General features: G+C 36.8%; 1 protein-coding gene across 2 annotated transcripts in view; it reads right to left on the bottom strand.

Annotated features, from left to right (window-relative positions):
* The window catches only part of STXBP5L (syntaxin binding protein 5L), a 185,788-nt gene that overhangs the window by 116,933 nt on the left and 56,443 nt on the right, over positions 1–12,412 (bottom strand). For both annotated transcript variants that reach the window (XM_062513006.1, XM_062513015.1), the window contains exon 3: positions 13–94. In XM_062513006.1, the coding sequence (XP_062368990.1) occupies positions 13–94 (82 nt within the window). The remainder of the gene's footprint in view (positions 1–12; positions 95–12,412) is intronic.

The following is a 12,412-nucleotide window of genomic DNA, read 5'->3' as shown; positions in this document are numbered from 1 at the left end:
ATATGTCCTTACCTCATTGATTAAGAACTGGAGCTGCAGAACTGCAGCACCACTTTCATGTTGGCAGTAGCAATCAACACCAGGCCTGCCCAATCTGTTGCCATCAAAGTCAAGGATTCTAACATTCCTGTTATCACCAGAAGTAAAGAGGGAAAGAAAGAACTACCAATTAAACTCCAATTAACCTTTAATTAACCTCAATTCTTCTTGCTTTCTGTAAAACAAAAGAATTCATGCTGACATTCCACTGTTCTAATTAAAGTACCAACATCAGCAGCCTGAAACATGAAATTGTGTGATCTGTTCTTGCCGAAATTTTTTTGCCTGTGAAACAAAGTACATGAATTAACACATAAATTCAGCGGGATGCATATTAAATTTATTTTTATACATTATTGGTTTATATAACACATGAATGTACCATATTTTTGTACTTATCAAGACTAGACATATAAAGAACGTAGCTTTTTATCTGTTCTCTTCAGGTCTTTTTCTATGCATGGCAAACTGTCATCCCACTAACTTAGAGGGTGATGGCCTTTCCCATCTGAGTCAGAGTCTTTAACAAGAAATTGTTGTTCCAGAAAATTACTGAAGATCAAAATTAAAGCAAAAGGAGAAATATGAAATATATTATTAGCAACCATATTGTGTGAAACATACAAAACACCACATATTAAAAATATCAGGATTATGATTAGAAATAAGATTTTACAACAGAGAGGTTGACCTACTTGCAATATACCATCATATTAATATATTGTAAAACCCTGACCAAATGAGCCAACTGTCCACTTATTTTAGCTGCAGGTAAATGTCAGAATCTTTACTTCCCCTTTCACAGGAGAAAGATGTACAGCAAACCATTCTAATATTGGCCTCCAAGAAGTATAATCCAATAATTAGCAAATTCAAAGTTTAGAAGTTCCAAGTATGAAGCAACTGCTCTTCCAATTGTTGAACAAGCAGCTTAAAGGATACCACTGACCTTGAGAGACCTGAACTTTACTCTTGACTTGTCAACTGGTCTAGTGGATAGCGTTAGGGGGAATATTTTTTTTATCTTACCTGAGCCTTCATTTCTGTATTTGTAAGATGGAGATAGAGTTCTATAAAACTGGTGTTTATAGATGAAAAGTTGTGTATAAAATACCAAAACTACATTACAGAACAGCAAGGGAGAGAAAAAAAGTAACTCCATTTGCCGCTTGTCCCCAAACTGTAGTCATTGGATACAATCATAACTGATAAAATAATAAAAGCCTGCATCTCTCAAACAACCTATTCAAAATGGACAATAAAGATGCACTGTAGTCTAAGGCATTTTCTAAGAGTTGATGGTAATCCTCTGGTCCATTCTGAATGACTGTTCTGTGGTAGTCTTTTTTAACATTGTTGGGGGTTGGTTTGTTTTCTTTTTCTTCCCCTCTCCTCTCTGTCTGGATATTTTTCCCATTGACATGCTGAGATGGCTAGTGACAGGGGGAGGGGGAGACTCCCCGTCCCTTTTTTTGGAGTTTCTCTCGCAGGGCGGGGGAGGGAAGAGGGAGAACACCGAGAACAGGGGGCAGGTAAAGGAGAGGTGTGGACAGCTGCTCGCTCTCTCGCTGGTTTGGCTCGGAGAAGGACGGTCGCTGGAAAACCTCACCCTGTCATCCCAGCGCCGGGAGCTGCCTTTCCTCGGCTGTGGGACCCCCGCACTCCCCTGCTCGGATGCTTTCCTGCCTCAGCCTGCCACCTCCAAGCGTCCTGTTGGAGCACCGGGACCGACACTGCCCCAAGCATCCGAGAGCAGCGTCTCACCTCCGCCCTTCCCATCGGGACACGGCCACCATCACCCCCAGCACTCCTGCAGCCACGTGTAATCGCCAAATCTGCCCCTGCTCACTGGGAGCTGGCCGGCACTGCCTGCCAATGGGATGGGAACTGCACCACAGGGGAAAGGTGTCCACAACCAAAAGAACTGCTGCTGGGTTCCTGTCCTGTTCGTTGTTAGCTCCGTAGTTGTTGTTTGTTTCGCTTGCCTTGTTATACATATACATATATACATATATACATATATACATATATACCTATATACCTATATACATATATACATATATACAACAGTAAAGAGCTGTTATTCCTATCCCCATATCTTTGGCTGAGAGCCTCTTAATTCCAAAATTATAATAACTTGAAGGGAGGGGCTTTACATTCTCAATTTCAAAGACGGGCTCCTGCCTTTCTTACCAGACACCTGTCTTTCAAACCCGGATAAACATCTAACAACAACTTATTGCAACGTGAGAGAAAGTACCAAAACCAACGAAGCAAGTAACAAACCCACCTTTAATTTCAAGCTAACTGGAACTTTTAACAGCTAAGTGCTTTCCTTTTCACCTGAGTTTAATACTCAGTACAAATATATGGTAGTACCTAATGATTGTCCTTAATGAAAATTACAGATACATTGCCCTGCCTAAGGGTCTGTCAGATAAGTAAGTTTTCCAGGAAACATTCTAACAAAATGGATGATTTCACTCAGCATATCCCAAACAAACAAAGCACTCTCCAAAAATTCACATTTATATGCATCAGTGCTCACCCTGAAATACAAATTACTAAAATACTCACAAATTGCTAAAATAAGAGAGAAATTGTGCTGTCTGCTTCATTCTGGCCAGTTGCCCTGAAGTGAGGACTGATGCTTAAATAGCAGCATTAGCACTGACTGCTGGTGTTTTTCAAACATTCTGGGAGCTGCAGTGAAGTCTTTCAGGAGAAGGAGCTGAAGAGATACGATGACTTGGCACGTGATCTTGGCACTTGAGCCCATCTTCTGCAAATTCAGTGTTTTGCTGCCAAGCATGAAGAATGAAGCTTTACGTCATCAAATCTTTTCATAACACTGTGTTACAACAAGACATACAGCAGAAGAAGTACCTACAGTTCAGGCCTTTGGACTGACTTTATCCTTTTTACTTTTGCCTTTTCATTAAATGATGAGTCTGCTGTTAGGGAGAATGGAGTATCTCTGAGGATATTCAAAGTGGGGACCAATATATCAAAGTACTGCAAAATAGATGCTACAGGTTTCAAGAATAAAAGCTTGTCACTATCTTCTCTCTTATCAGTATGTTGAATCTCCCAGGGGCCTTCAAAGCAATGTCAGATTATCCTAATTTATACATAAAAGGGAAAAAGATGAAAACTAAGTCTGGGTGTCTTTTGTAATCTAGAGCAAAACAAAAAGAGTTAGAATTATGTACATCAAGCAGAGAAAATGTGACAGTAGTAACATTCTGAAAGAAAAGTATTCTTTCTGAGAACTACATTTAATCCTTGTTTTAAGATCTGTGGGAGTGAAATAGGAATTTTTTTGCTCTTCATTCACTTGTGTGAAACACTTTTTCACTGAGTATGTCAATATCCTGATATTCCCAAGCTTGGGGAAAAAGCCAGTTTCTAAGATGACTAATTTTAAGTACTTGGATTCATCTTCCAAGATGCAGACTGCCAAGAATTTACACTCTTACATCCTGGAAATCAAACTTTCCAGTGAATGATTACATTCATGATGAGAGGTAACAATGACCAAATCTTTTCATAGCATGACCACTTTCCATAGTACCCCACAGCTTTTTTTATTCCATGACTCATTCTTACTATGTGATACACAGAGATCTGATGTGCCTCTTTCTTCTCTGAGGTTAGTACTAATAGAATCCAAAGACTTGCAAGTCTTTGGTATTCAATGAGAACCATAAGCACAGATACTTCAGAACTGACTCATGAAGTTGAGGCAGGTATTTAACTTCTTAAGATCAGAAGGGGATGAAGGAGGACACGTTTTTCTTCATTAAAACAGTGATTTTTCAGTAGTGGGAGATTAAATCTTTTGGCAATTACAAGGACTCCAGTCTGATTCATTCCTCTTTGCAGGGGCAGGGAAGTGAAGATACGGTGTCATAAAGAACCTCCTTCCAAGGCAGATAGCAGATATCCCCTGTCAAGTAAAAACTCCTACATCATATATGGCACCTTATTCAAAACCAAAACTCTTCTATAGAAGAAAATGGCACCAAGCTATGTAAATAAGCAGCTCTAACTTTTTTTGACTTCTTAACTATCTTCTTCCATTACTAAGAGCAATCTATGTATAGAAATGAACATTAAAGCAAAGGGTTATAATTATTAAGCAGAAACCATGCCACGGTCTCATATCTACTATTTTATTAAAATGGTACACACAGAAATGGGAAATCCCCATTTACAGCCTCTCCTTTAAAATATTTGGGAAATGTGGGGTGCTGCAAAAGTAGCATTGCTGCTGTGAGTCCTTGTCATCTGATGTGCACTGACTGGTACATGTTTGAGTAGGACTGTACAGCCCCCTAAGAGCAGATGCTTGTGGGCTGGTGTTACTCCATTACATAAACCAACTGCAGAATTGACTTAGGGTGTAACTCGAATATAGGACAGCTTTTCCTTGCAGAAGACTTATTCCACTGAACTGAGTGGTTTATCAATTTTAAAAGCACCAATGGGTTTATCTAAATCATCAGGTACTAGAATGATCAAAGAATTCAACCACACCACTGAGCAACTAAACCAACTAGAAGGTTTTTAAGTTGTATCTGTGAGGCAGGGCAGACCTTGTCAAAAGATAACAATTGTGGAAACAGAACCTTTCGCACCTAGATTTGCAGTTCTGAACGTAGCTACTTTCAGTTCCTGGAATACATATTTTTACAGTTCCCTCATGGAGTTTCTCCAAGTCTCACATACATTAATTTTCTATCAACTCAGGACAGTGCATATTCTGGTATAAATAAATGCCACAGTCCTAAGTACTAAGTAAATAAATACTAAAGTGCTAAATACAAAACTGGGGTTCAAACTGATTTTTTCTCTCTTTATATGAGATATTCTATATTTTGATTTCTGAAGTATATTGCTCCAGTGTTTTGTTATCCTCACAATTAAGAATATCATGCTAGATGCAGAATCATTACATTTAGCTTTAGTTTCAAGCCTTTGCATCTCATTACATCTTTCTATGCTATATTAAATACCTTCATATTAGCAGAAATTTTATGCTTTGAAAGCTGTATCTTATCCATCTTCTTCATAAATAAAATACTCTGAGCTCCTTTACTTTCATGTCACCGGCAATTTTCTTTGCTTTGAATAATTACTGTGTGTTTTCATACATAGTCTAGAATGTGTGCTCAACTTCTTTGAAGTGTCAAAACCAAAGCCACACATCACCTTGGTAATGGATTCTTTAATACAATGTAAAAATATAAAGATTGCATTTTTAATTTTCTTCTATTCAATATAGTTTTTAATACATGGGTGTACTACCTATTTATTACAATAAAAAATTGGGAAATCATATTGGTTATGGTTTTTGAGACTTCTCCATTGCTCTTCAAAAAAAAGCGCCCCCTACAAAGCTCCATTCTGTCAACTGCTTGTAGCTGAGGTCACTGAATTCCTTACAAAGGGCACACAACCTATTTCTACTTTTATGGCCACCTATTTGCTGTAGATTCACTGGGCACTGGTTCATTAAACAACATCTTTGTGGGTTTTGTTTTGAACATAGAAGGATTCAGTTTCACAATGAGCTTCATTATGTTTGGAGTTCATTCAGCTGGTTAAATAAACAGATATTTTCTTTTTTTTTCTTTCCGCTATGAAAAGGTGAAATACTGCTGCACTTGGCTGGTATCTTAGGATGCTACAAATGAAATCTTTCATAAATGCAAATTTTTTTGGCACCAATAAACATGAGATTTTGGTCTACAATGACCTTCATCTTGTTTATTTTCCTTGACATAGATTCCTCTGTTCACACATATACAAATTATGTAAGAGTTAATCTCAGGAACAGTTAAATATTCATTATTATCTTTACTGGCTGAAAAATTTCCTTTGGAAATTTTTTTTATTTCTTCCAGGTTAAAGCTTATAAATGGCTTGTATTTAATGGCAACTCTATACAATCTAGAAGCCATTTTATTTCCCAGGGTATTTGCAGACACCATGACAATAAGCAAAACTCATAAGGCTACATATTTTCATCTCTTCTGAATAAGAGTGACTTTCAAGGTCTTTGTCATTTTGAGAAATATCTGTTCCAGAAACAGAATACAAATACAGTCAATGTGTGATTGAACTCAATAAACCCTAAGCCTGAAGGAGTACATTGTGAAAAGCAGTTATTCAGAGGTACTGACTCTAGTATCGTTTCACAAATAAGACAAAAACATACAATCACAGAACAGCTTGGATGGGAGGGGACCTTCAAGATTATCTAGTTCACATGTAGGTGAATAATTTCAGGTTCTATTTGTGGAATATCAATAATTTTAAACTTCCTTTTGCTTATGCCTATATACACACCCACGCACACACACATACAACGATAAACAGAAATTACCTAGCGCTAAAGTCACCTCCAAAAGAGAAGTAATTTAGTTATTATTCTGTAAAACCTCCATATTGCCAGGAAGCTACACTGAAAGATCTGCATTTTGAGGTTGTACTTCATGCAGTAGTAAAAAAAAGGCCAACATTAAAAAGTTGCATTTAAAGTGGGCTTCCTCTTTTTTCCCAGGTAGTCATAAACCTCAGTCACAAACCAAGCTCACTGACACATACAAATAAAACCAAGAAAGGCAACAATGAATGAAAATCGGAATCCACGGAAGTGAGTGAAGAGTGTAATTAATTATATTCACAGGGGCCAGTGTTTCAGACCCATTTACCAGACAACAGTTCAGTCAAAAGCATGACAAATACAGGAATAGGAGGAACTGATCTGTTTACAAACCCACCTGATAAAAAGCTACAGGGAGAATAAACTGGGACAAAGTAATACTCTTGCCCTAATGCACACTGGAGGTTATGGAAAACTAAACAGACACAAATGAGAGGGCTGTGTGTTCCAAAGCCAGAAAGTTACTTTAACATAACCAAGATCCTGAGCAACAACCTACGGAGATACAGATAAAAAAATTGATAACACCACAGCATTTGATTCAATTTACTGCCTTTTAAGAGGACCAATGCAAATCATACCATTTGCTGCCCATCTGTTTGCAGTGGGCACAGATGGCAGTCTAACACACTCTGTCTTACCAAAGAAACCAAGCAGGTAGCCTTAACTCAGCCATTTTGATTTGCTATTTTTCTCAGCCTTCAGGCATTAATATTTAACGCAGTATTTGCTCCGTGTGGGTCTGTGCACCCAGAACCCACGTAACAGATGCAGGTTATCACATGTGCAGTCACTGATGACAAATGCATCCATCTACAATGATTTCATGCTAAATCCAACTGCATTTAAAACTTAAGCACCAATGTTGTGTTAGTATTTGTTCTCCCTGGTTTTGTACACTCTGCCACTGAATTTGCTGATAACGGATTTATAGGAAGTTTAAGGAAATTTTGTTTGGGCTCTTCAGGCAAAAATTAAAGACTATATAAATTTTACTTAAGGTCTAAACTTAGTATGTCTCCTATTGTTCTGCAACAGAGTTTTTTCTCCCAATGTTTGTTGTTTTAGTGATTAGTTATAGTGATTACAAGGTGCAATTTTCTTCATAGCTGCCAGTTGTGAAGAATAACTGGTGACCACAGAGGATAGAATGAAAAATGATCTCATAAACCAGTCTTTTGTAAAAAGGTAAAAATACCTGTTAAAGTAAATGTAACAACAACAAAAAAAAAAAAGAAAGAAAAAAAAACACACAAAAAACCAAACAAACAAAACCAAAAAAACCCAACCAAAAATCCCAAAAAAGAACAAAACCAGAAAAAAACAACATTCTCTGAAATAATAATTCCTCCCCAAGTTGCTATGCAAAAGTTAGACATGTAAAATAATACATTAGACCTTCATCCATATGGTGACACAGCTTGAGATACAACAATGTACTTTCGCTATTAAACAGAGACATCACCTAGCCATTACCAGAAATCTTTAAAGCAAGACTTCTTGTTTTCCAGTAATGCTCCTTCCACCCCAACAACAAGACTAGGAACAAGGTGATGAAGATCCTATGGCAAATTATGTAGCCTATAAGAGATGGGAGCAAATGATGAAATAATGTTCCCTCTCACATGAAATTATTCCACTGTTTTGGCTAGTACACACAAGGGAAAGAAGAACTTCGTTGTTCAAAGGTGATAGAATAATTAACAGTTATTGCAATTATTACTGGCTAATTATTCGTGCCAGGTACACCACAGCAATGAGTCCCACACAGCTCTAGATCTGTGTTTCATGAGCAATTACAGAATTTTAAGACGACAGTGCCTTGCCCACTGTTGTGTTACTCCAAAGGCAAAGCAGAAGCAATCAGGAGCACATATGTGACTGGTTTTCATGGGAAATTTTGTGTTCTGTCCTGCAATAAGAATTTCCTAGATTTTACTCTTATCAGGTGCTAAGACCCTGCCAAAACTGCTTTTATCAACCAGTCAGCACTGAACTGAAATAGTGAAAAGTTGCTACTGAAAAGGTGAGAGAATTCTATACTTCCCTGAAAAAAATATAAGCATCTTTATGAGGCATTCAAAAAGGTCCTTTCAACACAAAATAAAGGCTTTCTATAAGCAACTTCTTTTCTTCAAAGGTAAATTCACAATCACCTGCTAAAATAGCAACAAAATAATCCCAGAATTAATTTTAAGAAATTTAGTCCCTGAAAATCTCTGGACTATTAGCTATCAAGACAGTTAATAGGTTATGAAAATGAGGTAATTGTCCAATAATAGATGATGTCCACAGCCTGTACATACTGATTAACATATTTCTTGTCTGAACTCAACTTTAAAATAAAATTAATTAGCATTCTGTTAAATTTTCAGTTTATACTGGAATAAGAAGCATGGAATACTGTGCATATATAACCCCGAGGCTCTAAACTAAAAGTGGATAGTTTGATGATGCCTTTTTTTTTTTTGTCTTATTCAGTAATGTGCCAGAAAATTTCCATGCATAACATCACAGATCACTTTCATTTAACTAAGAGATCTAAGTATACTTAGAGAGACATATTATGCAAAGGCATTTTGGTCAGAAAAAATTGCACCAACACACAGGTATTAATGCATTGGAAAAGACAGCACCTGATCTTGACTCAGGCTTTGGAAGTGGTAAGTGGTTTAGAGATTCGTTTGTTTGAGTGTTTGAGCATTTCCACTGTTCCAAGGAATTTGCCCCATAACATCAATATGCCAAGAGAAATAATTTAATTTCAGTGTTTATCCAACTACAAGATAATACAGATGCTGAGGTCGTACACCATGCTCTTTTTAGGCAGAGCAGTGCTGCCTAAAATATTAAATAATTCCATTACTCCACAGGAAACTGCTCACAGCTTGTTAGTCAGCTGATGAGCAATTCTTCAAATTCATCCACTGCTTCAGTTTCTATTATCCTCTATTTAGTATTGGATGGTTCCAGGAGGTTTCTGATACAACACAGAAAAGTACTTCACATTCAAAAACTTATTAAAATGAAGTTCAATATGTTACTAGGCAGTAATTTCATTCTTGGCCCAGAAAAACAGACAAATGACATTTCTATAAATTTCATTTAAGTTATATTAATATTTAGCTCTTTTTCCAGTCAATATATTTATTTTTTACTCTTAATAAAGAAAGATATTAATCTAGAATTTGTTAAGCAAGAATGGTTGTGTAAAACACACAGGAACACGTGTTATCAATAAAAGCCAAGATTGACAATGAAGCTATTCAAATCTGAATGACTAAAATTAGAAAAATGTAAGAATTAAATTAAATTTAATTTAATTTAGCATTTGACAAAATTTCAATGAATCATCTGGCAAGTTTTATTCTTAGGTTTAGTTCCATATAATTGACACTATAAATATGCCTATGTTGAAAGGCATTTCAAATATCCGGCAATCTTAAACAGTTTTATTTTCTACTCTTGTAAAACCCATGTCATTTTGAAGAAAATATTTCAGCAATGAGTACATAATAGAAGTGGTGCTTTTTTTTTTTTTTTTGTAGTCCAAGATACAGGTTAAATGATATCTACATTTATCACTTTTATAACCCTCCTGAGACACATAATTATTCCATCTGATTTTTAAATAAAGTACAATATAGACCACAGTTAATTAGCCCTTCCATTCAATATACATGAAACAGGTAACCAGCAGCTGGCTAAAATGTATTTCAGGAAGTCTTTCTGGTGTGAGTATGAACTATCATTTTTCCACTTGAAACAGAAACTTGTAGATTGTGATATACAAACTATGTTCATATTTGATGAACATAGCTGTAAGAAGTATTTATGTTTTATTTTAATTAAAATTTATAGTCATATTAGTTAACATGAGTTAAAACATGAGTAAAGGTTTGAAAACATAGTGAACACTGAATAAGTTTCAAAGAGCATTTGCATTTTAAGAAAAGACCAACTACTTCTGGGAATAAGATAGGACATACCACAAATCTCCCAGGATCCCGGTTTTTCTGTGCCAATTACTGAAAATCTGCATGTTTCAGCGAAGCAGGACACTGTTTCAGAACTTACCATACTAATATGGCATTATTTCAGAATAACCCAATTCTTGTTGGACAAGAAACAAGAAGGATCAAAACTACTCCTACATTTCCTTGAGAATTCTAATTCCAAAGACTGAGAGCTCTGCCTCCCTTTGAGGGATTATTCTTTGCAGATTTGGAGAGAACTGAAGCACTGCTACAGCTGAAGTACATCTGGCTGTCCCAGGTAACTGACAGAATGATGGTGCTGCTGGGGGTGGTGGCTCCCAAAAAATCCAAATCCCTCCCTACAGAATGAGGAGACACGGCAGAGCCTGCGGAGGCTGGATGGTTATCAGTTCAGTTTTCCCACTGCCATGATCTTTGGCAAGACCTGCTGGGGTTGTTATCTCAGGTCAGGAAGCAGGGCTGCAGTAACAGGTGCAGGTCCAGCCCAGCACAATAGGATACACCACTAGGGCCCTGCTCTCTGCTCAAGACAATGAGAAAAATGCCTTAAGCTCCATTTAATTTGTGTTTCTGCAGCGTGACATGAGGCAGGGAAACAAACTGGGCAGAGGAAGCAAGATACAGTGTGGGCCATCCATTCTGCCTCTTGGAGAAGCCCCCATTATAATTTTAATTTGCCATATTGAAGTTTACGTATTTAAACTGTAGGTAGGATAAGAAAGGGCAAACACCATTTAGATAAAGCCTTTGATTCTCACTAATGTGAAGGTCAAAACAGAAATAACTGGAAGCTAAACATGGAGATGTAGTTAGCTTTGATTTTGTGAAAACCTAACAAACATTATTGACTATTCAGTAACATAAAAGTTTTATCTATTCCTTTCATCCCACAAACAATAATCAAAAAAGTCACATTTCAGTAATCCTATACTGTCTGCAAGACCTGATATATAAAGATCACCTTTGCAAGGTTCCTGCACTTCTATACTCCTGATTTGACTTTTTACTAAAGAAAATTTACTAATCTAAATGGGGGGAAAAAAGGGGTTTTCTTTTTCCAAGCACTGTTCTTCCAATATCAGCATAAAAACTATGACCCAGATTAATTTTAAGATGGATAAAAAAATATAAATACAAAAGGCTGATATGGAGCAATTGGGGAAGAGAGTTATTTACCTCTATTTGACATCGGTGCACATAAACATCATATTGCTTGGGTTGTCTGTCTAGGAAAACATAGGGTGATTCTAAATTTGGAATTTGGACTGCCGATTTTTGGTTGTTGCATATTTCCTTTTGATTTTAATTTACCAAAACGAGCAGTAGTTTTCCAATACTGGAAACTCAAGAGTCTATCAACTTCCCAAATGAATATATATTTATTAAGGGATGCTTTGTATGACCACAGTTTATTTGCTATATCAGTCCACAAAAATCAGACTGGAAAAGACAAATGCATGCACACATACAAGTATACTGGGACAGAGAGAAATGTTTAAAAGAGGGGGGACGCATGAAGATCACAAGGCAAGAAGGATGTAATTGATTAGTGCTTGCAAGAGGCAGAAAAATTAGATAATTCCTACCAGAAAGTCATAAGGAATGGCAGAGAAACAGAAAGTTTACTTTCTGACATTGTCCAGACAAAGTGAGAGGGAGGGGAGACACCAAAAAGCCCTAAACAACCTCCCAGTTTTCTTCAGTAGAGACTTCTGATGTTGTAATTGTAATACTTTGGAAGGATTCAGAATTTTCAAAGAGTAGGTAAACAGATTTAGAATTTAGGTTTGCCCAAGGAAAGGCCAATATATGTATAGATAAAGCAGCAGCTGTACAAGGTCTTCTGAGAATACTGATTTATTAGGACAAGCACTGACAAGATATACTCACAGATACTGACAGTGCTCGGAGGTTTTCTTGTCTA

Source organism: Cinclus cinclus, chromosome 2, assembly GCF_963662255.1.
Source record: "Cinclus cinclus chromosome 2, bCinCin1.1, whole genome shotgun sequence".
NCBI lineage: Eukaryota > Metazoa > Chordata > Aves > Passeriformes > Cinclidae > Cinclus > Cinclus cinclus.
The sequence above is the reverse complement of the archived record's forward strand: the minus strand, read 5'-3'. Positions and strand labels throughout refer to the sequence as shown.